Here is a 26,371-nt window from a genome sequence, read left to right on the forward strand (position 1 = left end):
ATGTGGTCGACTCTGCCAAATTAGAAAATAGGAGGAAAGGGGCTTTGTGGGGAAAGAGCATGGACACATTTTTTTTTTTAAATGCTGCCTTTTGGCAGTTGGATATATAGTGTAGAATTCAAGAAAGAGATAGATCTGGTCTCTATTTAAGGCTTTTAATATTTTGGGCTTTGGTTTTGTTTTCTTAAAAACCCACATTTAATTTATTAGGCCCCATCTAAGTTTTACCTCTTTATAAAAATTTTTCCTCTCCTTGCTTCTTTATTCCTTCCTTACCTCTCAATTCTTTCCTTCCTGCTTTCTTTTTTGTTTTATCAAAACGATACATGCATGTAACTAAAAGTCAAACATTCTTAGGGTTCCAAAAGGTCCTACATAAACCCTTACTCCCCACTATACTCACGCTTCAATTTCCTTCTCCCCAAAGCCAAGCACTTCCAGCTCTTTTACCTTATTATTTAGGACTTAACTCCATTATCTAAATGTACTTATAATGATAATTCTTGTTTTTTCAGATTTAGGCATTATCTAATGACTTTTCACTGCAAAAGATGAGAAATTAGGATTGTTTCCTACACCCCTCCCCACTTCCCAATCATTCTTCTTCTCAGTATAGTTCTATTATAATATAAATCAATATTTAATAGTTACATTATTATAACTATGTAAATATTATTCACAACGAGTTATTTAAACGTTATTTACCCTCGCACTTTTTTTTTTCCTGATATTGATAATTATCTTTTAAAATTTTCTTTTCTTAGTTCTTTATATATGTATCCCTGGTCTAACTCCAAACTCTGTCAATATCTACATTTCTTTCATATGTTCAGATAGAACACTCCAAGAATTGATTGGTCTATCAATTTTATCTTAAAGAAATGTCTTCTAGACCTATTCCAGTTTCTACTGGTTTTTCTCAATGCCTTGTGCATAGCTATCATTATGGTATCTCCCTTTACTATCATTCTTTCCTCACCTTTCTTCTGTGTTGGATCTCATGGTTCCTGAATCCTATGTGTTCCTTTTTTTTCTCTCAGGTTATGTCCTTGTTTTGGTGGAGCACATCTTACAGTAGCTTTCTAGAAAAATGAAAATAGGAAGTATTTTTGAGACCTTGTATATCAAAAATGTCATTATTCTACTATCATACTAAATTGATAGTGTGGTTAGGTATAGGATACTAGATTAGAAAGAATTTTACTTCATTTTGAAGACATGATTTCATTGAATTCTTATTTTGATGTTGCTGTGGAGACTTTCTGAAGTCATTGTGATTCCTGAATTTCTCTGGAAATTGTAAGATCTCTTTGTTTTCAGTGTTCTGAAATGTCATTGAGGTACCTTTGTATGGGTCTGTTTTCATCCATTATACAGGGCACTTGTAGGACCTTTTAATCCTTGAAATGTGTAGTCTTTAGTGCTAGAACATTTTCATGAATCATTCTGGGTCTTCTGCCAGGGAGGGAGGGGGCAGGGCAGTTACCTGAGCTCTAACTGCTGCTTAAAAATGGACTTCCCACCAGACTTCCTGTTTTGAACTCCACCTTTACCTTCCCTTGCAAAGTGAGGCTGCCAATTTTGGCCATTTTCAAGAGTCTTGTGTAAGTCAGATTGCTTTTCTGCTGTTCCTCCTTGCTGGCTGGGATCCGCTAAATCACTACTCATAAATCTGCTCTCCACCTCCATATCTATTTTGTCCTCTCCCATTTCTGTTTGAGTTAATGCTTTTAAAAATATCTCTTTATATCTTCTTACTAGGGTTTCTGGAAGAAGTAAAAGTAAACATAGGAATCCAAACTCCATCTTTATCTGAAGTCCCCACTTCTCTACTTCTTCTTGGTGATATTTAATTATCCTAGACCTTTCAGAGCAATGAATTTACCTTTTTTGGTCTTAGTCTAACTCAATACTGAAGATATGTCAGCTAAATTTGTGGGCTTGTTTTATAAATATTTTTTTACACTGGAGCATAGTGCTTTCTGTGCATTTTCCATTTTTTTTCCTTGTTTTTTTCACACACAGGGCCCAGTGTCTCTGTTGAATGACCCTATTTCCCATTCACACAAATCTTCATGGTTTACTCAAGGATTGAATAAAGAAGGGGGGATGAGGCAGGGCAGATTGTGCCCAGGCAAATTCTCCTAATGATTTTTCAATGAAAATGAACTTCTCTGCATGTGTCTTAGTTTGCCACAGAGCTGCTGATGCAAAGTACCATAAAAAGATTGGCTTTTATAATGGGGACTTTTTTTAGGGTAAAAACTTACAGTTCCAAGTCCGTGAAATGTCCATTCAAGGCTTTAGCAGAGATGGTTTTTCACCAAAGTCAGCTACTGGTGATCCTAGAGACTTGCCGCATGGTGAAGCAAGATGGCTGCTGATCTCTGCCAAAGTTCTTGCCTTTCCCTCCAGAATCTACTGGCTCCAGGAGCTCAGCTGTGGGCAACCAGGCATAGGGGTTATCTCTTTCTGGTCCTCCTTTCTCAGTCTCAGCTGCTCCACTTTCTTTCTAAGTTCAGCTGTGAGCTATCAGGCATATGGCTTGTCTCTTCAGCCTTGAGCTACTCCATGGGCCCAGCCTCTTGGGGGCTTTGTTCTTCAGCTTTGGCTGCCAGAAATCCTCAAGTTCTCTCTCACTTGGCAAAATTTAAAATGGCAGCTTGCTTTATCTCTTTGTTTTTGTGAGTCCCCATTTATATAAAGCTCCAGTAAGAGGGCAGAGACCTAACTTGAGTACACCTCACTGATGTAGTCCAATCAGAAGGGCTCCACACCCACAGCAATGGATTAATTTAAAACCATATTCTCTTTTTCGAATTCACCAAATTCAAACTGTCACAGCACATAAGCTCGTAATATTCAGCTTTAAAAGAGTACATCAGATCTATGAATTTTGTAAGTAACATGGAAACTTGCTTTTTGTTTTATGTCATTGATTAAATGAAATGATGTTTGTACAATGCCAAATAATTTGAGGTTATTATTAGAGGACTAGGAAGATAAAGTGCTAGCTAAGTAAATTATATGAATAATGAAATAGCCCTTGCATCTTATTGACTTCTATTTTCTTGATTTCCCTTAAAATATATAAAACATTAATGAATTTTATTAGTAATTAGCCTTATAGATGCTTTTTTCAAGTATTTCAAGTATTTTTATGACTTGGAGGACATGTGCCATGATAAATTCACACTGCATCAACACTTGAGTGGTAGTCTTGAGACCCTTTGATTACCTTATTACAGATTGTCAAAACATGGGCTGATCTGGCAAATCAGGGACAACTTTTCATTTGAAGAATTTTCTACTCTGACTCTCCAGTTGCTATGGAGATTGATGCTTGAAACAGCCTTGGATTTGGTTAAGATTGATTTAGATATTTGGGTTCTGATACAGTGTTTCCGCCATTGGCACTACCCTCTTTGCTACAGCATGAAAACAATGGTTGATTTTACAAATCTGTGTAAATAGTTTTCTAGGACATAACATTTAGTTTGAGAATTATAGGATACTACCAGCACATAAAAAGCTGGAAAACAAAGATTGTGCCCTGAGAAAGTACTCAAATCATTAAGATTGGTTTCAAGTGACTTTAGTATATTTTTAACTACAAGGGAGAGTTATAAGATTATTCACAAATGTGTATTGCTATAGTCACAATAGATATACCAGGATTATACCTGCCACTGTAAAACAGAGGTACTGAGGAAGAAAAAGGCCAAATGGGAGAAATGCATTAGGCTCATTAAATCTTCCTTGACCAGCAATTACAGAAGAACTCAACCATAAATGAAAAAGCTGCACTCTTTTCTCTCACTTTGGCTTGGCAGCAACCTAGATGTGAGTGAGTTAGCACCACACAGTATAACCGTTGCTCAACGAGGGGCCTGAACTGGTGGATAAATGCCCTCCTCTTTCATCCTGACGTGGACAATTCTCAGGCACACCCAACAGAATTAAGCTCCAGTTGCCCACACCTGTGACTAGCTTGATACTACATCTGTGCATTGGCTTTTATCCCTTCCCTATTTTACTTTTGGTATATATTGAACAGGGTGTAATAAAAATATTGACATGAATAAAGGCCCTATGAGGATCTCCTAATTGGAATGAATAAGTGGAGTGTATGGAATTTTTGCCGCCTGTCTCTATACTTTTCATAATTGTTTCCTAGTGAAGAAATCACAGATGAGATCAATAAGCAAAAGCGAGGGGACTCCTCCCTCCCAACACTTCACCCAGGTAAAGGGTCTCTTAGAATACTCAGGACTAAGTCATCAATCCTTGTGGGAAACATTAAACATTCACCTCTTACTAGCAAAGGCAGTCCTGGGATCCCCAAAGTTTAGAGGATTTAGGTTTCCAATTTTTCAGTAGCTATCTAAAGCCTCCAGTGATCGATATTTTATTTTAAATGGTTGCTGTTAATGTTTTAGGGAAAGACCTAAAAGGACTTTACAGTATATGACAGAAACTCATGCTACAATAACTTACTGAGCCAAGACCCCCTAACCTTGAAGATGCTTCTCTTGAACTCCTTTCCCCCGTCTTTCTTAGCACTTAAGTGACTTCCAGGGACAAGGCAAGAGGATTAAGAAACTCAGAAGAAATGACATAGTGATGGTAGTGTATGTGGTTTGCCTATAAGATTAAGCACATAAACCCAAGTCTCTCCAGCCCTTATGCATCCACCAACCCATCAACCTCCTCTCCACTGGTGAAGTATGGGTGTGCTTCTCAGGAGACTTAGAGCAAGTGAAAATAGTGACAACAGCATATGGTTTTAATAGTGTGATATTGTTATAATAATTATAGCAGCGTTATCAATTCAAATACATTGTGACTATTAGAGTTGCATATAGTCAGCAATTCATCCTTCAGTTTTGATCAACTAAAAATAAATAGTATGGTAATATCTTGATATATTAATTGTGCTTTTCTTTCTTCCACAGTAGGGTAGGACTGTCTCCTGGACATTCCAGGTTATCTGCTGACTTGAAGGGTTATAGGATTGTTAAAATGGGAACAAGGAAGAAAAAGTCAATGTCCATGTTTGTATTTTGAGGGGATCAGAAGTGGAAGCCGTGGGAAAGCAGGCGACAAGGTTTATACCATAGCAAGAGAAACAGAGAAAGAACAGAGAAAGAAGGAGACCACCTCTTTTCCTGCTCAGGGAATTAAGAGGCCTGGGGAAGGGGTTTAAGAGGAGGCCATAATAAGAAGGGCACCTCTTTCCTTCCCAATTTCTGAACTAATCTGCCAGAAGAGAAAGGCAGCTGGGAAATTGACATTCTCCCTTTATTACTGATAAAGCTAACATTGGTGACTAGGTTTACCCAACCAGACATCAGACAGACTTACCCAGCCATCCCGGACAGCACTGGACTGCACAGACCCACCCTCAGAAAACTTTATGGTAAAGGGGAGTGGACTGGACTGTGTGTTTCTTGCAGGTAGTTAGTTCCTTGAAAGGAAGAGGGAGGAAAGGGAAGGACCATGCATGCCATTTCTCTTCCAAACTCATCAATTAGGGGATGAATGTCGGGACTGAGCAAGGCCATTAGTATTACCTGAGGGGAGCTCAGGTAATGTGGAAGGACATTTTCAGGAGTGGGCAAGAAGTATTTTCCCCCAGAAGGAGGTTGGAAGAGGTGGGAGTGGAGTGTGTGGAAATGGGCATCACCTGAAGTATGGTGAAGAGGAAAGGGGCCACAGGAAGGAAGAGGGGATGGTCTGACCTGGTTCGGCAGGAAACAGAGTGAGGTAGGGTCAGGTTTGGGACTACTGAGAGACTGCTGAGCAGTGGTGGTGGTCGGTACCAGTAGCCAGAAGGATGCTTGGGAGCAGAGCGTGCCCAAGGAACCCAAACAAACTGGTATCAACCATTTGGGGGTGAAGGAGAGGAAAGAGAAAGAAGAAACCAAGTCAGCTTCTCATTGCTGTGGGGAATGGGCTTTATACTGAAGACAATTTATATATTACCAGTACACTGTCCATCAGCAGAATCTCTGGTAATCCCCAAGGCTTTGCTATGTCCCATCTGAACTGTTGGTGGACAGCCCCAGCCTTTCAGTAGTCCCCTTGGAAGAGAGTGAGGGGTCCTTAAAAGAGAAGGAGTTGTGTATGGAAAGGACAGACCTGTGCCAATCCAGCCCATCCATTACTTATAGATATGTGTGATTATCTGACCAGGAGTTTCTGATCAGCATGAACTAACTGGTGATAGCACTTTTAGTAGTGACACAGGGAAGCCAAATGGTAAATGGGCAAAATAAGAATTTTGGAGCTGGGCAAATCTGAGTTCAAATTCCAGATCGACTATTTCTTTACCAACTGACAGTAGGGGAAAAGCAATTAGTCTCTTTTTAGTCTTTTTGGTCTTCTTATTTATAAAATGGGGGAATAATACCATCCTATCAGGATGGTTATGAGAAATAGTGGCTGTATGTGAAGCCCCTGGCACTCTGCCTTCCGTCAGTGAATGGCAGTCACTATTTTTAGTGATGCTCTGTGGCCTTACTAGCAGGAGGCTGAGAGATTGAGGCCCCAGGCTATGCACCTCCCTTTTCTGTTTTAAGTATCAAGATTCCAAGTAAGGCATCTTTTGAGAAAAGTAATTGTGTGACAAGATGTTAGAAAACTACTTGAGCTGGAGATCTCTGAAGTGCTTCCAGCTCTAAAATTCTAAGTTCTATAGCAAACAGGTTCTCCCTTATGAGGTCTTCATTTGCAAAATGATATTCAGTACCTATTTCAGAGTAATATTATGAAGGCAAATGAAGTATTTGTGGACATCCAGATGGTATTGGTGTGCCTGTCATGCTTCCATTTACAATGATGCCATTGTGATTATCAGTGGAGTAAAATAGAGTATCTTTCCCAAGGAATCTGAGGACGTGAAATCTGTACATGAAACAATTAGAGAGCACCACAAGCTACAGTTAAAATAAGCTTCAGAAAGTAGTATAAGTTAAATATGTTAGGGTCACACAAGAAAGTGTAGTTCTATAAATAAATGAAGTCATGGCTGCACAAAATGGTAGATATACTAGCATATCTCTACAAAAGAATAGTAAGTTTCTTGTATATATCTCTCTGTGAAAGTATATGTCATATTCAAGGAAATGAGATTCTTGGATATGGAAGTATGTGTATATATATGTATTTATATATATATGAAAGTATACATTATTTTAAGAGTTGGGGGCACATCATTTTTATTTCTATAATAAGGATAGTGGATAGGTCCATTTTTTTCATTCTGTAACTGAGAAACACGTGGAAATGTTAAGAAAGTTATTCATCATTTTCTATCAATGTAGCAGTAGAACAGAGGATTCCGCACAACTGTTTACTTATTAGACCTTGTCTAGAACTTTTTATTCTTTTTCCAAATTTCAAGCAATATAAGAAAGGCTAAAGTTTACCTCTGAGCACCACACCCATTCCTGGTTTTCTGATCCATCCCCTACCAGGTTATGGTAGAAGTATAGTATGCCCCAAGCCAGAATTTTCCCCATGCTCTTGCATAATATGTGCATATGCCATAAACCAAAATAGTATTACTAGTATGTGTTTGTAATATAAATTCTATCATACTGTAACTTTTTCATTCAGTGAAATATCCTGGAAATCTGTCCATGATATCCATATAGTTCTAGCTGATTTCTTTTACCTGCTATATAGTATAATTATCATAGTGTGGATATTTCACATTTTAACTCTTCCCCCATTTATAGGCATTCAGATCCTTTCTCATTTTTCATACTACATTCCTAAGTAATATGGGAATGAACATTTTCAAATAGTCTTTGTTAAGCCCAAGTGGAAGGGTTTCTCTAGAGTAAATACAGGAAATGGAGTTGGTAGGTATAAACATTGAGAAAAAATTTTTACAGATTAATTTTTACATTGAAAGCAATCAGAAGTTCTTATCCTGGCCTCATTTCCATAATAGATACCAAGTTTTTTCCCTACATTTTATTTTTTACGGCCATGCCAATGATAAGTTGACAACTCAGAATGCAAGTGAAATTACTTTTTCTCAACAAGGCCTGTTTATTTTGAATCTTAGATGCTGTTATCGGCATATCATTATTTATAAGTTTATTTTCCTTTCGAAGTAAAATATGGCAGAGTAAACGGTAGCATCCAGTGATATGCAATAGGGTTTGTTTTCCCCTTAAATTGTTTTCTGCTACCTCAAGAAAGAACAGACAACAGAATGTGTCAGTAGAAATGCAATTTAGGAATTGCTCTTGATCTTGTTTTTCAGCTTAATGTTTCTGTTCTTTTCATCATAAAGATCAGCTGCATTTTATTTTTTTCCAGTCCCTTAGAATAACATCCAGTTCTAGTCAGCATGTTTAATGTACTTCTCAATGATGTTCTAGCGCAATAAATTTTTGTATCTCGTGCATGGGTACATATGGTAAAAATTTCTTCAAGTTCTAGCCATGTGGGGGAGGAATATTGCGGTTGCTTTGTTAATGCAGTGTTTGTGTTGGAGCGGTTACGGCCCCGCGCTTTAACTCACAGCGCTGGGCGTAATGAGATGGCTTTGATGGTGGTGTAAGAGTCTGGTGGGATGGTCACAGCTTCACACTTCAAAGCCGAGCATATGGGGTGAATACTAGTTAGCTTTGTACTCTTTGGGGATGGTTGGGAGACAATTCTTAACAGCTCTGTTTAATGAAGACATTGGAAAAGAAATGCTTTATCTTTAAAATAATTTTGGATTGCAAAGAGAGAAATTTCCACCACCACCCTTCAATAGACTAAACTAAGAATAATTTTTCCTAGTCTGCACTTAATTAGAGGCAGTGCAGTATCATACTGTTATACTGTATTTTCAAATGCCATTCTCTTCGAAAGTACTGTAGTGAGATCGGCCAGTTTTATTTTAGGTATGTGTATGGATTTAGGCAAAAACTTTCAGGGCTATCTGTTTTACCATCTGAGAGTTTTTTATGGGTTCTGGTAGGGAATCTTTTTTTTCCCTTCTCATTAAAAAATACATAAATAAAAAATCAACTAAACAAAAAACTTGGCTATATTAAGAGAGCTATACTAAAACTAGAGAATGTTTGTAAGATTTCATGTCTAGCACCCAGTTTAATTTTTAGATTTTGTGTTTTTTCCCCTTCTACTTCCCTTTGCGTATGAGGTGACAGGGGTTGAAAAACATTCTTTTTGATTGCTATGTGGTTATGAAAAGATTTGATACTTCTTTTGAGTATTTAACACTCTGGTTTAAAAAAATAATAATGAACCACACATTCATAGAGCAGGTTAGAGGCAAAAGAATTGGTCTTTTCCTATAGAAAAGGTAATGACAGATTTGAAGTTTTTTTCCTAGTTGTGCATTTTGGCTGGTATTGAAAATGTAACAAAACTGATCTTATCAGTTATGTTCCTTGAGCTACTGAAATGCAGTTCTGTTGCAACAGTTAAATTTCAGCTCCATTTATACTAGTAGTCCTAAATTGTTCCTGAGAGAGACAGAAGCAAAAGAGAGAAGGATGATGTTAAATACTCTATAGCTAGGAAGTATGTGTTAGGCTAAGGCGGGCATATGCATTTAATTAAGCAGATTCTTAAATACCATCTTCATGTATTACTTTTATTATTGTATATTCTCAATAAAATACACATTTCAGACACAGATGTGTCTGTAAAATATTCAGGAAAAACATTTATGTTAAGACTACGAAGCTTAAACTTCTCATTACCTTGATCCTCCTTTTGCAAAGAGGAATAGCCAAACTCATTATAGAGCACTCTGAAGACCAAAAGTGCTAAATGTATCCATGTATAGAAATGGCTAAAAATCATTGGAGTAAATTCGACCATCCAGCCATGAGGATTAAAAAAAGTATTTCCACTCAAGTCAGCCTTTTCAGAATATGATTAGAGAAAATGGGAATATCAGAACCTCTAATAATAGCAGTGGAAAAACTTGTGAAAAATGAAAGAAAAACTCACAAAAATTTGATTTTTTAACAAAGAATAGTTAGGAAACTATAGAGGTCAGTTTTGCCTGGTTCAAGACTCTATGATGGCATCATTCTCTTTCTGGACAAGGTGATTCAGACGTTTGTCTCATCTGACAATGCCTACTGGCTCTGGTATCACACAGGTACATGTGGCTTTGACAGCTGTGGTGGGACCACCTTTCTGAGGACAGTTCATGAAACAGTCATTTTTAGGTTTGGAATGGACATGGGTATTCCAGGTTTGCAGAGTGACCAATATGTGGAAGGTGTTCACAAGCCAAATCAAGTCACTCATTTTAACAAACATTTATTGAGTAACCACAAGGCACTGCCTTTAGGGAGTATAAAACCTAGAAAGGAACACAAAAGTCCATGATTAACTATATAATATAAGCAGATAAGGCTTGATGCTTTATACAATAAAAGTTGTAAAATACTACATGAACACAAAAGAAGGAGAGCACAAAAATGAAGCAGGGATTAACATTGAAAATGCCCAAGTTCCTGCTTTGGAGAAGTTTGACTTCATTGTAGAGAGAAATAGAATGGACAGCTAAAAGGGTTATAGTTAACAGTAACTCTACAGGAAATGCACACAGTGTTGTTGCTTTAATTAATGCTGCCACCTACCAGAAAACTGATAAGACGGTAGTTTCCCATAAGCTTGAACTTGAGGTACTAAGAATTTTTATCTTCTTTAAGAGACCTGCTTGATTTGCATGATGTGGACATTTGCAGTTATAGGGGATGACTTTTACCCAGGTTAACTGTGAAACTCAAACAATGAATTTAAAATACCTCTTTTGAACATATAATTTATATCACAAATAAAATACCTTGTTATAAGCAGGGACATAGCAGTCCAGGTAAGTAACAGTGGTGTAGGATTGCAAAGGGGAAAGGACCAACATTTCCTGAGTAACCTCTGTGTACCAAGCACTGTGCCAGATGCTTTTCTTAGTTTATCTCATCTTAATCTCTATATCCATTCTATGAGGTAATTTCCTTTTTCTTTATTCACTTTTCTTTATTTTCTTCTTCTCTTCACTCTCTTTTTTTCATTTGGACTTTACTAAGAAAGTATTTTAAAATATTTTAAAGCAAATTCAAAACATTATGTTATTTCACCCATACATATTTAACATGTATCTCTAAGCATATGGAAATTTTCTTACATAACTATAATGCCATTATCATACCTAACAAAATGATAATTCTTTGGTACCATCTGATGATCACTGTATAATCCAGGCAAATGCCTTTCTGTGGTGGATTTGTCTGAATCTGGATCTATACATTGTGGTACTCGAAGTCTTTTTTATCTAGACCAGTCCCCCACTCCCCTCTTTTTCCTTGCCAGTGACTTGTTGCAGACATGGTGTCAGCTGTCCTGTAGAAATCCCACGGTCTGGCTTTGTCTTCTCCCTTGTGGCATCATTTAATTTGCATTTCTAGTCCCCATTTCTTGTAAACTTTGTTCGTTGTAGAGACTTGACTGGTTTAAGGTTGAATTATTTTGGCAAGAATTTTTTGAAGGTGGGTTGTGTGCTTCATACTGTATGATATCAGGAGGCCACAACGTCTGGTTATCTTATTTGTGGTGATGCAAAGATGAATTGCCCTTGTCCGCCATTGTAAAGTTCCCAATCAACTTTACATGAGGGTCTCATCCATTAACTATTTTTTCCTAAAACAGTCATTTTCTCAGGGACTGAAAAACCGTGATTTTTAGAAATTCTAACATTACTTCTGTATTTACTAGTTAGAATTCTCCTATTAAAAAAGTCCCTTATCAGTTCAGGCTATCTGGCTACCCTGAAATACCGTTCATACAGGGAAAGGCAGGATAAATGCTTAATTTTTTCCTTTCAATTTGCAAATTTCTGGGAAAGGAGTTGGTGCTTTAGAAGCTTTTTTTTCTCCCCATTTTATAGATAGAGAAGTTGATGCTCAGAGAGATCAAATTGTTTAAGATACCAAATAGTTGTTAAGGAACAGAAACGGAATTTAATTTACATCTTTTGGCCTCCAAAGCATAAGCTATTTCCACTAAACCAAAATGACCCTGTCATTGAACCCCCAAATGCTGACAGCTAAGGGTTGCTGCTGAAAATATCTCCCTTGCTTTGCTCTTTAGGAATCGGGCTCCAAGAATCCTCCTTTGCAGGCATATCTGGGCTTTATAAACTTAATAAACTAAGCCTGTATCTCCAAATGGAGGTGTTGGCCTGGATAGGCCAGTGGGTAGAGCACAGAAGGATGTCACAGTGTTTAACAGGGGAGGATTTAACAGGGGAGGAGTTTGTGCTTTAGGCTCTTATGAGGCCAAAATGTGAGTTATTCTAAGCTATGGTTGGAGCAGATAAAGGTGACCAGAAAAATTTGAGAATTTTCAGATGTTAAGATGTCCTAACATCTTAACCCTCCTAACCATTCTCCCCTTTCTTCTGCCTTACCGATACCTGCCATTCCAGACTTGAGGGAGGAATTTATGGAACTGCCTAAACAGTATTTTACATTTCCTAAAGCTCAGTTTCATGTATGCATCCCTGGTATCTGGCCCCATCCACCTCCCAGGAGCTCTGGCCCTTTAGTATCTTAGAGGAATATTAAAGAAGCACTCATCATTTGGGGCTGGAATCATTTGAAGAGATTTTCCTGGCTTCATGGTTTCTACCACATGTAGGCTTCAGATACACAATTGTATGTCTGACTCAGAGAAGGGACGTTCCCCAGAGACTATACTCCCCATCATATTTTGGTGTCCTCCAAGATGTCACCCCTTCCCATTAACAGAGCAGCCTGCAATAAAAACAAATACAAATAGCAAACCCTAACATTACATTTGGCGAGGTTTCCTACACTAATGGAGGCCAGAGGCCTCTACTTGGCCTCCCATGTTCCAAGATGTACCACCACACTCCTGGCGCCCCAGGACAGTACCAAAATTCCATGAGTACCTACATTTTATACATCAGACTGTACGTGTATGCTGTATCTGTGCTTGCTTACAGGGGTCTGTAATTAGCCCCATGAAAAGATGCCATAGTCCCAAGTAGAGGCAGTCTGAAACAGTTATCTAGAAAAATCAGGAAGGTAATTCTCTAATCTGCTTTGGGAAGGTAAGGTCAAGTACAAAGACTCCAGATACATATAATGGAAGATGATGAAAAAAGTGTTCTGCCATTCAGAGTAACCTCTAATTATATTTAAATAGTAGACTTCCTTACAGAACATGTCCCCTGCACTGTGCAATAGAACTTTCCGTGATGATGGTAATGCTCCTTATTTGCACTGTCCAATGTGGAGGCCACTAGCTATGTGCAGCAATAGAGCACTCAGAACATGGCTAGTGTAACTAAAGAACTGAATTTTTAATTTTAATTTTAATATAAATTAAACTTTATTTTGTACTGGAGCTTATATTTACCATCGTGGCCCTTTTAGTCTTAACTTTTCATATGTCTTAACATTATATACAAGTTGGGGCTATTATAAAATCGCTCAGAACTTGAAGGCACCAACTTCATTCATCATAGTGTTGGCTTTTGTTTGTGAAATTAGTTCTGTAAGGGGTTGGAAATTCTATCTCATGATATACTTGAATTATGAGACTAACTTCGGGAGAAACTAATTTTGCCCAAACTTTGGTTTTAAAAATTTTTATAAAATACTTGTTTTATTTTTTTATCAGACCTGCTTCTAAATTAGTTTTGTTAACCTTTCCTTCTGTCCATAGACATTGCTGAGACCCTGGTCCAGCACATTCCTGGCTCCAGCGTGTTTCTCTTTGGTGAAGCCGACCTGCCTGGGAAGCGCAGTCTTGTCCAGAGAAGGAAGGAATTGGGCTGGTTTACCAGAAGGGATTTCAATGCTCTTAAACCTGACCTGGGAGCCGCACCTGCCCGCAGATGTGGTTTAACAGGTTCTGAATACCGTTTTTGTTCTACTTTGCTTCATTTTTAAACTTGATAATAGAACGCTGTGGTTCCCTTTCTTAGTCACCTCCTGGTATACAGGGAGAGTTACAGTTGTAGCTCCTTCTTAAGTTGAGTAAAGTTCTTCTTTTGGCTCTTTTACCCAGGCCCTTTTGAGCTGACCAGCTAGGCTAGAAGCCCTTGCCAGATATGTGATGAGGGCCCCCAGGAGTGGTATTAAAAATAGATGATATGAAGCGGGTGTAGCTCAGTGGTTGAGCATGCACATCACATGTACGAGGTCCCGGGTTCAATCCCAATACCTTCTAAAAAAACAAATAAATGACAACCTGTACAGCATGGTTGCTGATGATGAAAAGGGGTGCAGCTCCTGGCACAGGGACAGGATCCTGGAGGCTCCTGCTTGCCCAGGTGTTAACCTTTTTGTTGCTGGATGTTTGGGGTATGTGTTCTTGGAGGTAGTAGGAACACTACTACATTGGGGCATTGGGGCTTGGGTAGCAGTTATCTTTTAGCTGGTAGAAGAGTATTTCAAGTATTGATCATCCAGTGTGGCCAAGTTGGTGCTTATAGCTGGAAATCAGTTCTGTAGGCACCCTGGGGGAAAGCTTTTCCAGACAATAAGCTTCTAGAACAGAGGGAAGAAATACAGGGGAAGTTGTGACTTCTCCTCTCACCTGGCTCTCACCAAATCAGGCTTCTGCTACTTTATTGTTTTGTTTTTTTTCTTTTTTTCTTTTTTTGTCTTTTTCTGTTTTTCTTCTGCTACTTTAGAATCCCATGCTTAGGGATTACCTTAGGAAAAGGCAAGAGGTAGCTGGGAAGAAGAACCATATTCCCTCATCACTCTGCTCTGTCAAAGCCTTCAGAGTCATTTACGCTATTGTCCTTGGTTACTAACTCCTGGTGCAGAACTCTATTCTTAAATGAATGATACTATCTATAATCAAGTAGATCCGTGCAATGAAAACGCCAAAGCTTTGACACTAAGCCCAAACCCTGCCCTTACTGTTTACTGCCCATGTGACCTTGGAAAGCTCCTTAATCCCTTTAAGTCTCAGTACCCATAAATGTAAGATGGATGAAATAATAGCATATCCCTCATAAGGTTGTGAAATTGAAATAATGTCTGTAAAGTATTGAAAACGGCACTAAATGGTCTTTTTTTCTTCCCTATATAAAGAGGATTTATTGAACTAAAACTCAAATTTTTAAAGTTATTGTAAGTGAGTTTCAGTATTTAGTTATGGAAGGAAGAAACTGATTGTCCCTGCCAATTTGAACCTCACATATTTTCCCATGATTTGTCTCACAAATGGAGAAGTGTAAGTTTTGTGACTAAATTTTAAGATATCTATTTCCTGCTTTCTAATTTGGGCCTCCCTAAAGATGGAAGGGATCATACCACAAATCAAGTCAGTTCAGTGTCAGGTGGACAGGAATTAGAAACAGGGATACTGGTCTTAGAATAGAGGTGAACTGATTTTAGTATTGGGTTATAGAAACACTTGAATAACTTAATTCCCACTTTTTTTTTTGCAGTGCTGTGAGAATGAATTGATCAGTACTTGGGAAGAACTTTAACCTGATACGAAAAAGCTTATCTGAGATAAAGACCAAGTGTTATTATCACAAATCATAGTCTCCTAAGAGCTGACTTGATTTATAATCACTTAAACCAGAGTGACCACTACTTCCCAGTCTCATCATATGATTGCCTGTGGTTGTGATAATCTTGGTTTAAACTCCACCAACACTTATTTTATGTTGTTTCATTTGAAATGGACAACCCATGGGGGATTTCTAGTTTCTTCTCTGTTTTTACTCCACATGGAGAGCTGTATTTACCTGGAGCATGTCATCAAAATCTGCACCTCCTAAGTTGAACCACTAAAATGCCAAAATTGACACAAAAATATTAACGATGATACTGCATACTGGTGACGATGTAGTTAGACGGACTCACACTGCTAATGGTAGTGTAAATTGGTAGAAATGTTTTAGAAACGAGTCGGTGACATGCAATAAGAGCCCTAAAAATGTGTATAACTGCCTTTCAAGAATCTAGTCCCAGTGATAAATCCTAAGGAAATAAAAGGGATATGTGCAAGTATGTTTATCAAAACATTATTTATAATAGCAAACACTAGAAGCAATGTAAATGTTCAATATTGAGGAATGATTAAACTATGGCATGCTCAAGTCTTTTACTTAATTGCTGAATAATTAAGCATGAAGTTTTGAAAAATTTAGAGGCATGGAAAATACAACGTAAGTAGAGAGAATGTGAAACCAATTAATTAATGCAATGAATATTTATTAAGCCCCTTCTTGTGCCAGGCACTCCATCAGTGGACAAAATAGAATTTATATGCCCCTATAGATCTTGTATTCTAGTGAGGAGACAGACAATAAACAACATGCTTAGTTAATAAATGAATTATATGAGATGGCAAAAAGTGATAGGTAGTACAGAAAAAAGAAAGCTTGAACAGTACAAGAGGTGTCAAGAGTTCTAGGGTAGGGTTGCAATATAATCTGAAGTGGGCCTCATTGTGAAGGCAACATTGGAGGAAAGATCTGAAGGAGTGAGGCCATCGGCATGTGGAGCTGTGGAGAAGAATTTTAAGCAGAGGGAATAGCCAGTGTTCAAGACCAAAGGATATAAAGTAGTACAAAAAGTGTGATCTCAGTGTAGTGAAATACATATGCACACATTTTATATATAACTTACATGGTTATATGAAAAATGTTTTTAAGTTCTCAGAGCTTCTAACTTATTTTCATAATTTCTCTAAATAAGTTTTGTGGTTATTTTCCACTTCTTCCTTGAATGGTAATTATTAAGGTTAATCTGTGCTCAGTTTTATAAAAGCTAATTTTGAATGTGTTCATGCAGAGTATATTTGATGAAAGATTCAGATTAGTTTTCTATGGACTAAGAAGGAAAAAAGTAGTGCAACCCCATGTGTCTTTCCCACTAGTATCTCCTGACAAACAGTGGAAATCTTAGCTTGTTCAGGAAACATAAAAATTACGAGTTGCCAAGGTTAGGTCGAGTGTTGCTCACAGTGATGTTAGAACAGCCCCTCACTTAATAGGCTCAAAGCAGGTGCTAATAGCGGAAAAATAAAAGGTTTCCAGGAGGGAGTCAATAAGGGATGTGGATAAACGATCATTTCCTAATATTCCACAAGCCAGATTGTAATTAGAATTTAAGACATGTAATCGACTGAGATCTTAGGTTACTTTAGTTGCATATATTCTCCCTTAAAAACAATAATGACATGTATTTAGAGAGAAGAAAAAGTCTTTTATTTTTTGAAGTAATATCTATTGAAATAGAATTTTGAAGTGATATTTATTGAAGTAAAATCTATCATTAGGATAGAAATGTTATTCACCTCGTTTTCCAACAAGTCCAGTTCTCAACAATGTGAATTTTTCTCTTCTAATTTAATGGCTTTATATATTTTCTCTATTTTTTTTTTTTTTGGTTATGTCAGTGTTTCACAACATATTTTTCCACTCTTCCCATCAAAACAGAAAAACCTCAATGCATTGTTGCTGTGTTTATTTTACGTCCAAAAAAATTAAATAGAAAGGATTGGTGCTATCAAATTAACACTCACGGTCAACTTTCCGGTGACAAATTAGTTTACACAGTTACCCGAGAGAAAACAGCATCTATAAGCGAACAGGTTTGTGTTTTGAAGTTCCCTAAGAATATTATAAACATAAGAGGAAAAAAGTGAGCTCAGAAATGATTAACACCCTTCGTCAGTGCCAAACACACAAAATCTTTTAAGCCAAATTCCTTTTAAAAGTTTGTAGTTGGCCAGCTCGTGGGGAACATAAGTGAGTACAGAACAGTAATAGTTGATACTTTTAGATCTATAAATAAATACTCTATGCATATATTTTTAAAACTGTAAACATTTATGCAGGAATTTAAACACTGCTGTCTGATATGTCGGACAAAAGGCTTGCTTGTTTGCGTTATTGTTTAAAAATACAGGGAAAATGATTTGCCTTAGGAAGTATAAATAAAGGTAATGGGTACATTCCTGGAAGAGTGGGTTTCTGTTTAGGTTTTTAAATGGGTTGCTGAGAGCTGACTTATCTCCACTGTAAATAAGTGCAGCATAAGGCAATTTTCTTGACATTGAATAACCCAATTGACACCACACCAAAATTTTACCTGATCTTTGAAAAATAATTTCCAGTTTTCAAATGAGTCTTCTTTTAAGGAACCTACTTACATTATTTTCTTACGTTTGCCAGTAATATTAGTTGTGATGATGGAAAATCTCAGTCTCATGTATGGCTAAGTGTGTAACTTAACAATTGAAACATGAAGGGCTTAAACTTGCTCTCTGAATAAACTTATGAAGGGCACAAGGGTATGGGAAAACCTGGGAGCAGGCCAGTCACCTTTGGTTCCCCTCCCCTGGCTGGCTGGCCGCAATGCTGATGTTACTGTGCTCCTAGATACAGAGGAAGGGTGTTGTAGCAGTCCCTCAGGAGCTAGTTCCAGCCCTAGGTCACATGTTCGCACTTTGCTTTATTTTCTGTGTATTTGGCCAATGGATGAGAGTCCTGCATTCTCTTTGAGATGAGTGCATCCGACTTAGCACAATTATGTTTGCATTTTATGGCTTCAGTCATCAAAGTCTTGGTCCAGCTGTAGTTTCTTTTTAATATGTGATCTAAAAAATTAATAAAATTAAGTACCAATATGTAATGATAGCTAATTGTTTTTGGTGTGACTGTTTATATTTTTTGAACCTGAGTTCAGAGTCTGTTGTCTTCCTCTTTTACTCTGAAGCAAAGACTACATTTTAGGGTTTTACCTTATTTTAGCCTTTTTTAACCCTGTTATCCCCAGCAACCTGCATGATTCCTCAGGTTTTTCAGTAAAAACATATTTAATGAGGGAGCTGCACATTGATGGGTGAGAATCTCTCTATTTATTCAAACTGTAATATTTCCCACAAATTTAAAACTTTCTTAAGCTATAATGCCAAATATCCTAAAACGCCACCTTAACTGGCTCTTTCTTCATATACGTTTTAATACTAACCACCAAAGAGGAGCTTAATGTAATAAATAGAACTTCTAAAGACATCCCTAAGCAAACTCTTGGTGCAGAGGAAAATATATGGAATCTTTTCACCTTTGATTTTTTGGAAATGATGGTTCCTGGAACTATTTCTGAGAATCATTTTGATCTAAAGAAAAAAACCAACAACATGTGTTTCTTCTGAGTGCTGCTTTTCCATTTTTCTAATGGGCTCTTCACTATTGTTTTGTCTGAATGCAGCTTTTTATTTGTGTTATTCCAGACGTGGTCCTACCACAAGCATCTTTAAACCAGACATTAATAGCATAGTTCACAGTCATTACTGCCAGTGCTCAAACACAAATATTGCATTTGTGTTTGCAAAAGCTACACATCAGATGTTAATTAAGTGCATTTGGTTTTTTTCTGCTTAAACAATCTGGCATAAAGAGTTTACATCTATATCAGTTCACCATAAGGTCTCCACAATATCTGAATCACCAGCCGTACGGTATATGATAAATACAGTGTTTCCACACAAGAAAATAGCAGAATTGTCAGGAAAACATCAGGCCTGTTATATTTCCCTGTGAAATAATAGCAACTGAATCTCAGTTTCTTTTTCTTTTTGATAAAAAAAGTATTTAACTAGGAGTAAACACCAATATTTAGAATGATAAATTTTTCATTAAAGAACACATGGAAAGTGAAACCGTACCAAAGATTTTTTTCGTGTTTTTAGCTTGCTTCAGGGCGTTGTGACAGTTGCGTTGGAATAAAATTGGAATTTCATCCTTGCAGTGAGGAGATTCGTGCTGCCGCCAGAGCAGCCGAGTGCCAATCTGCAGGAGGCAGGAGCGGAGCGAAACCGCAAACTGAGAAACAAACTTTCACATCAGGTTTCTAATTTTAGAGCAAAAAATGGAATTACTTTAATTATATGACATTAAATAGAAATACGATTTGCTGGGATTAATTATCTCTCTTATTTAAAAATTCTTACCAGGTTTAACTTATCAGAAAAAATCAAATTCAGCATTTGAATTATATTGATGAGACTGCTCGATTTAAATGCAGAATTTGGTTCATTGCTATAGGATCACCATATTTTTGTTGGACTTGGAAGGATGAAATGGAGGAAATTGGAAAAGCACAAATTTAGGCAGAAAGCAATTTTATTCTTTTATTTTCTTTCTTTCTCTCTCTCTCTTTCTTTTTTTTTAACAGAGAAATGAGTCATGGCCTCCCAAACCCTCAAGAAGGAAACTACTACCCTGATTAGGCCAGAAATATCTCTTGTTTATTCACTGCTTGAATGATATATAACAATAAAACAAAAGGAAATCATTGCATAATAAAATATTTAATAGAATAATTTAAAATATCTGCACATAGCAAGGGTATAAGTAAAAAATGATTATTTGTGTTTTTAGAGTGGTAACCTCTTATTTAAAAGGCATATAGAAGCTATTTCTTATTGTTTTATTTTTCTAAGAAATAAAGCATGTTTTTGAAGAAATTTTAAAAATGGGTTTTCATTTTTAATTAAGTAAATCAGTGTGGGGACAAATGCATTCTTTATGAAAATCTTGTGTTCAGGGCTTAATATCTGAGCTAGTTCCAGTGTTAATAATTTGTCTTAGACAAATGAGTTCATTTATGAGCAGTGATCAACTCTGGAAATACTACCAAAAAGGGGACAAGTGTTAAGCACAGGGTGGGAAAAGTTGCCTTGGAATTTGCGGCTGCCACATTCAGGAAAAGTCCCATGGCTAAATGAATGAACTGTCCTCTGCCATGCGAGGATCGGGGGGTGGGGAGTGGGGAGAAGTCCCGTGACCCTATGAAGGAACCTCACTTGAAAGTGAAGGAACCTCACTTGAAAGTGATTTAATTCCCCCACTGATAAATGACATGTGAATATCTAAATGTTGATGGGATGTGTGGAAGTTAGGGAGTAGCAAAGCACAGTAGGCCTGCCTTGTATTTTGAATAGTGATACTGAGTGAAATCTGTGTGTGTATACTCTTCAACAAACCTGAGTGTGAGCCAACTATTTTGTTAGAACAATGATAAAAAGGTTGCCACTTCTTGAGTCAGAATAGAGTATATATACATCAGATTTTAGAAAGTGAGACTATTTGTAGCATTACCTATTGAGGGGTGGAGGAGAGAGAAAGCATGCTTGGGTGTTTCCCACTAATGAATGACAACTTTAGCATTGACCAAAGTTTCCAGTTGTACACTGTGAAATGTTAAGACTGATATAATTCATAAAGATATTTAGAGTAAGTGATTGGTATATGAGATGATGAGAGAGATGTATTGACTGTTAGGAAATTTAATTTTTATGAAATCAGCATTATGGGGAAATACTGTAATCTGATTCATTCCTGCAGAATTCCCAGGAGGAAGAGGCCCAGCCTTGGGAGTTGAAATGTTTCATTATGTACATGTGTGGGGAAAAGATGAAATGTGGTTTCCGTGTGCTGATTTTCTGTAAAATGTCTATTAGTGTGAGAGTAGCCAGGCTAGGGAACAAAGCCCCCAGACCACAGCAGTCTAGGGGAAAGTGAACCCAGAAGGCATTTCTCCGCTGGGTACTGACATCTTGGGCAGTACGTTTAAAAGCAGCAAGTAAAAGCAATGACAGTAAAATGATGTGGAAGTAGTAGTTAAGGAATTGCCATGTACTGAAGGTGAGGTCAGCCTTTTATCCCCCATCAATCCCTAGTCAACTCTGCTTGTAGAAATGTAAGGTTCCCCCAAAATGAGGAAACTGCAAACCTAAGCTTTTTTATACCAGTGCTAATTTAACCAAGTTGTCCATCTTATAATGTAAACTATAATTAGAGCAGCACTATTTATGTAACATGAGCTACACCATCCCTGAGGCAGGGAAAAGTGGGACATTTGCCCCCTGGGCTCTAGAGTCTCAGAGCTCTGGAATGCAGCAGCAATCCCAGAGGAAGGTTGGGAAGCCTGGGATGGAAGAAAGAGGTGCCTCCAGCAGGTTGTGCAAAAGATAGAGAAAAGGTTCATAAATATGCAGTATTCCACACCCTGCCAAACCCACGTCACCATGAGAGACCAAGTCCCTTCATCCTTTCTAGTTCCCCTTTGTGGCTTTTTGGTTACCTTCCCTAACCAAGACTGGCCTTGAGGTTCATTTTACCCTACCAAATGATGATACATATTTGCTGGGAAGGGTGGCGGATGTGGGGAGAGATGGTATAGAGTACAACTTACTCCCATCTCTGAGACCCTTAGGTCTCATTCCACTGAATTCCAGCCCCATGGAGATAGCCTTAGGTATAAAGGAAAGGCCTTTTATTTTATTTTTTAAGATTTATTTATTTATACCCCTCTCATTTTTTGCACTTGCTGTCTGCTCTCTGTGTCTGTTGATTGTGTGCTCATCTTCTTTTTAGGAGGCACTAGGAACTGAACCTGGGACCTCCCATGTGGGAGCAAGGGACCCAATCACTTGAGCCACCTCCACTCCCTGCTTATTGTGTGTCTCATTGTGTTTCCTCGTTGTGTCTCTTCATTGTGTCATCTCATTGAGTCAGATCACTGTGCCAGCCTGCCATATCAGTTCACTGTCTTGCTTGTCTTGTTTAGGAGACACCAGGCGTTTGCCTGTTTAACATGCTTTTCTAATGATTCAGGTGTTGGTGCTAGCCTATATGTGATGAACTGCAACGTGACCATAGACTGTCAAGACCTGGCTGCAGGAAAAGAGATTGCTGGTGCCATTCGGGGCTCGAGTGCAAGTGGATTGAAGGGCGTCCTGGCGATGGCTTTTCCCCACGATGGAAAAATTGAAATAGCTTGCAATGTAGAGAGTTTTGAAGACCAAAAAGCTACAGAAACCTCAGAAGACTCCCAATACTTGGCATACAGTGTCCTGGGGAACCATTTTTCTTACGTGTCTCCTCATTACCTAGAAGCCCAAATTAAAAAGTTGGCAAGTGATCGGGGAATTGGTACTATAGGTAGAGCATTAGTTGGATTTACACCCGAAGGGTGCAAGAACTGTGCTGAATATGCTATAAGAGAAAGTATTGGGGAATTTTGGAAGATGCGAGGAGGTGTTTTTATGTAAGCCAATCTAAGGCTTCATTGAAATTTTAAGGAAAAACATGATTACAAAATTTTTTTTTTTTGGCCAATAAAAAGAAGGGGAAGAGCTTGGTTGCAGCTCTGTATTGGAAAACTGGAAGGATTTTCTGTTCACCACCACCAGCAGATGTTTATAGATGGTCCATAATTGCCCTGTAACTTTTCTAGCCATCATTAAAATTTGGTGAGAACCTACCCTGTATCAGGTACTGGTAAGTTAGAGGCATTTAGAAGCCCAGAATCATCCAGAATCATCGAGTAAAATGACCATGGGTGCTGAACCACCTTTCATTGTTGTAACTAAAACTAAAAATGGACTCAATTTATTTGGTTTTCCTAAATTCTTTACTCACAAGATCTGTGTATATCTGATTTGGGGGCAGTTGTTGTTTTAAAATGTGCATTTAAAAAAAATCAAGTAGCCAGTGACAGAAAATGCAGAGAATTATAAAATGAAATCCGTCTTTCGAAGCATGATTTTTCTTTCTTGCATTACCACTTTTAGGATGACCTACTGTTCATTCTGAAGATAATTCCAAAAGGCAGATTTGTCTTACTTTTTTGTTGTTTATTTAGGGAGATGGAATGGTGGTATTGGGCATGACTTCAAGGAACTGTGTTTATCCTTTCTGGAATTTAAATGGAGAGTTTGAATGTTTAGGGAATATATTGCTTTTGAGCAAAGAGAAGGGTATTGGTGTGAGAAATTTTATTTGAAAAAAACAAAAATGTGTACCCATTTTGTGAATTAAAAGAGTCTACTTGTCGATTCTGGCAACTTTATATAAATCTTTACTACTTATATTGCTTTAGTACAAGATGCTTTCTGTCCATAAGCACAATGAAATGAATTTTTCCATAGATTTTATCTCACACAAAAGATTATTATCTTGTCCAATAAGATCGCATATTGTGAACTTATTGTAAGGATTAAACAGAAAAAAATGAGATTGAATGTAGTCTTTTTATAGGACCCTGTGATCTATCCTAGGTAATCTATTCCTAAATTTTTGCCCTTACATTTGCCTCTTGACTCTGATGGTGTTTATTTTGTTCCAGAATTGTTATATTTCACTGTCAATATAAATAAAACAAGCTTGGAAAAGTGATGTACCAGGTATGGTTTTGAGGCGTAAGGAATTTTGATTCCTGTGTAAAGACAGTAAGTGCTGTCCAGTTAGACCCCAGGGGTCAGTTTCTCAGCCTGAGACAGCTAAGAAGCAATATAGCCCTAGTTGTTGTTCTCTGTTCTTGCTTTAGTAAGGAGGTACGCATGTGGCCTAGAAGAAAGAGCTCTGGACAATGAACTCCAGGACTTGGGTTCTGCTCCCCACTGTACTACCTATGTTCCATGCAGCCATGGTTCCTTTACCTATAAAAGAGGGAAAATAGTTTCTACCCAAAGGGCTGTTTTCTGGGGATCAAATGGAAGTACTTTTTAAACTGTAGCATTAGGTTGGCAATATTATTACTACTCTTTCCAGGTATTTTCTAGAGCTTTGCTTCTGTTTAGGGCACTGGTATTAAAACAGATGAGATGGGTTAAAAGCACGTGATGCCACTGAGACATTTGGGTGAATGGAGAGGTTGATTCAGTTGACAGTTACCTGAATAAACCGTTTCAGGTTCATATAACTGCATTCCAGGCTGCTGGCTTTGAGCAAGGCCTATTTAAAGCCAAACACCTAAATAAGATAATTTCACCAAGCCCGTACATTCTAGATTATATGTTGGCAAATCTCTAATATCCACCAGTGTATATAAACATTCAAAAGCTTTTTTCCCCTTTTAATCTATTACAATGGAGTCTGGTACTATGGCTAGGGTTTAATTAACAGTCTTAAAATAGAAGATTTACTAGAGCTTAAAATGGAGTTGATTGGGTTTGGCCTTGGACCTAGCTGTCTAAAATACTGATTTACTATTTTTGCTATAAATAAATAATTTTGTAAAACTAGCACAATCATACTTCTTACCCCTTATTCATATTCTAATTACTTTTTTCTTTGTACTTTCTCTCTTACCTTCTTCCTTGCTCTCCTATGTCTCCTATGGTTCTTCAGAAGACCTTTCTGAACCAGCTGTAGATTGCTGAATGCTTTTGGGTGGTTAGATGCAGTTCCATCAGTTCTTTCTGTGCTGGAGTTAGTGGAAGTAATCGGGATGAAGCTATAGCCACTAAATAGAAGTGTTTGTGTGTGGCAGGGGAGTAAGTTTGAAACAACTGCTACGATTATCCCACTGAGTTGAGAAAATCTGGCAAAATAAACTAGCAAACACCCTGTCTCATATTCAACTTTTCTCACATTGGCCTCTTAGGAAGTTTATGTAAATGTCTCTTCAGTACTTTTTTTTTTTTTCATTTGATTTCAAAGTGGACACCGTATGAAATGTGGCTGCATAACTCATTTAACGCCATCTCCTGCAAGATCATGTTGCACATTACTTGTGCCCAGCTGTAAAAGGGACAAAATTGATGTGGACTAATAGACTTTTCATTTTAACAACTCTTTAGTGTTTTTGCTCTACCTGACTTTAAACTTCAAATTTTAGTTCTTATTAGAGGGACAAGGAAAAAAAAAAGCTAGACTATGAGGGATGGTGATAAAGGTTATTTTTGTTTGTTGTTTTGTTGTTGTTATTTTGGAAGGAGGGGAGAGGCAGAGGAGTTGTCATTTGTTTCCAAACGAAATTTGGGCTTGAAACACAATAAATTGAATCTACCTCAACATAAATGGGGAGGGGAGCACAAAGTAATGTACAAAAAAAGTATTTTTGTAAAATAAAACAAAAATAGGGACAATATTTTCATTCCTTGACATAATGAAAAGCCTTGCTCTGTAATTGGTTTGTACTGTCTTGGAAGTGGCGTCCGTGGTCAACAAAGGACCACTCTATGAAAGATCTGCAAGGAATTTATCATTCCCTCTGGGTGAGCCAAAGCAGACTTGATACACAGTTTTGTTTAGTATAAATATTCTCATGTTACTGTTTACTCTGTGGGAATATGAGGATCTCGCTGACAGGGTACGTGCTCCACTGCCTTCCTTTTAAAAAGCATTTATTTGACTTGGTTATTTGTACTTGCCCAGAAACTTCAGAGAACGGCACAGGAACTTTTTTGATAAGCATCCAGACCATGCTTCCAGAGTATGTTGTCCTGGAGGTTAGAAAAGCTTATTGTTTTAAGCAAGCCTGCACATGGCTTCGAAGGAGTCTGTTTTTCCTAGGTAAGAACAGTTAGGATG

The 26,371-nt window shown here is 37.6% G+C and overlaps 1 protein-coding gene across 1 annotated transcript in view; it reads left to right on the forward strand.

The window, feature by feature from the left end:
- FTCDNL1 (formiminotransferase cyclodeaminase N-terminal like) overlaps window positions 1-23,249 on the forward strand; it is a 32,079-nt gene extending 8,830 nt beyond the window's left edge. The window contains exons 5-6 of the mRNA XM_071216205.1: window positions 13,738-13,923; window positions 22,670-23,249. Coding sequence (XP_071072306.1) covers window positions 13,738-13,923; window positions 22,670-23,106 — 623 coding nt within the window. The 3' untranslated portion in view covers window positions 23,107-23,249. The remainder of the gene's footprint in view (window positions 1-13,737; window positions 13,924-22,669) is intronic.
- Window positions 23,250-26,371: the final 3,122 nt, after the last annotated feature.

Source organism: Dasypus novemcinctus, chromosome 7, assembly GCF_030445035.2.
Source record: "Dasypus novemcinctus isolate mDasNov1 chromosome 7, mDasNov1.1.hap2, whole genome shotgun sequence".
Classification (NCBI taxonomy): domain Eukaryota; kingdom Metazoa; phylum Chordata; class Mammalia; order Cingulata; family Dasypodidae; genus Dasypus; species Dasypus novemcinctus.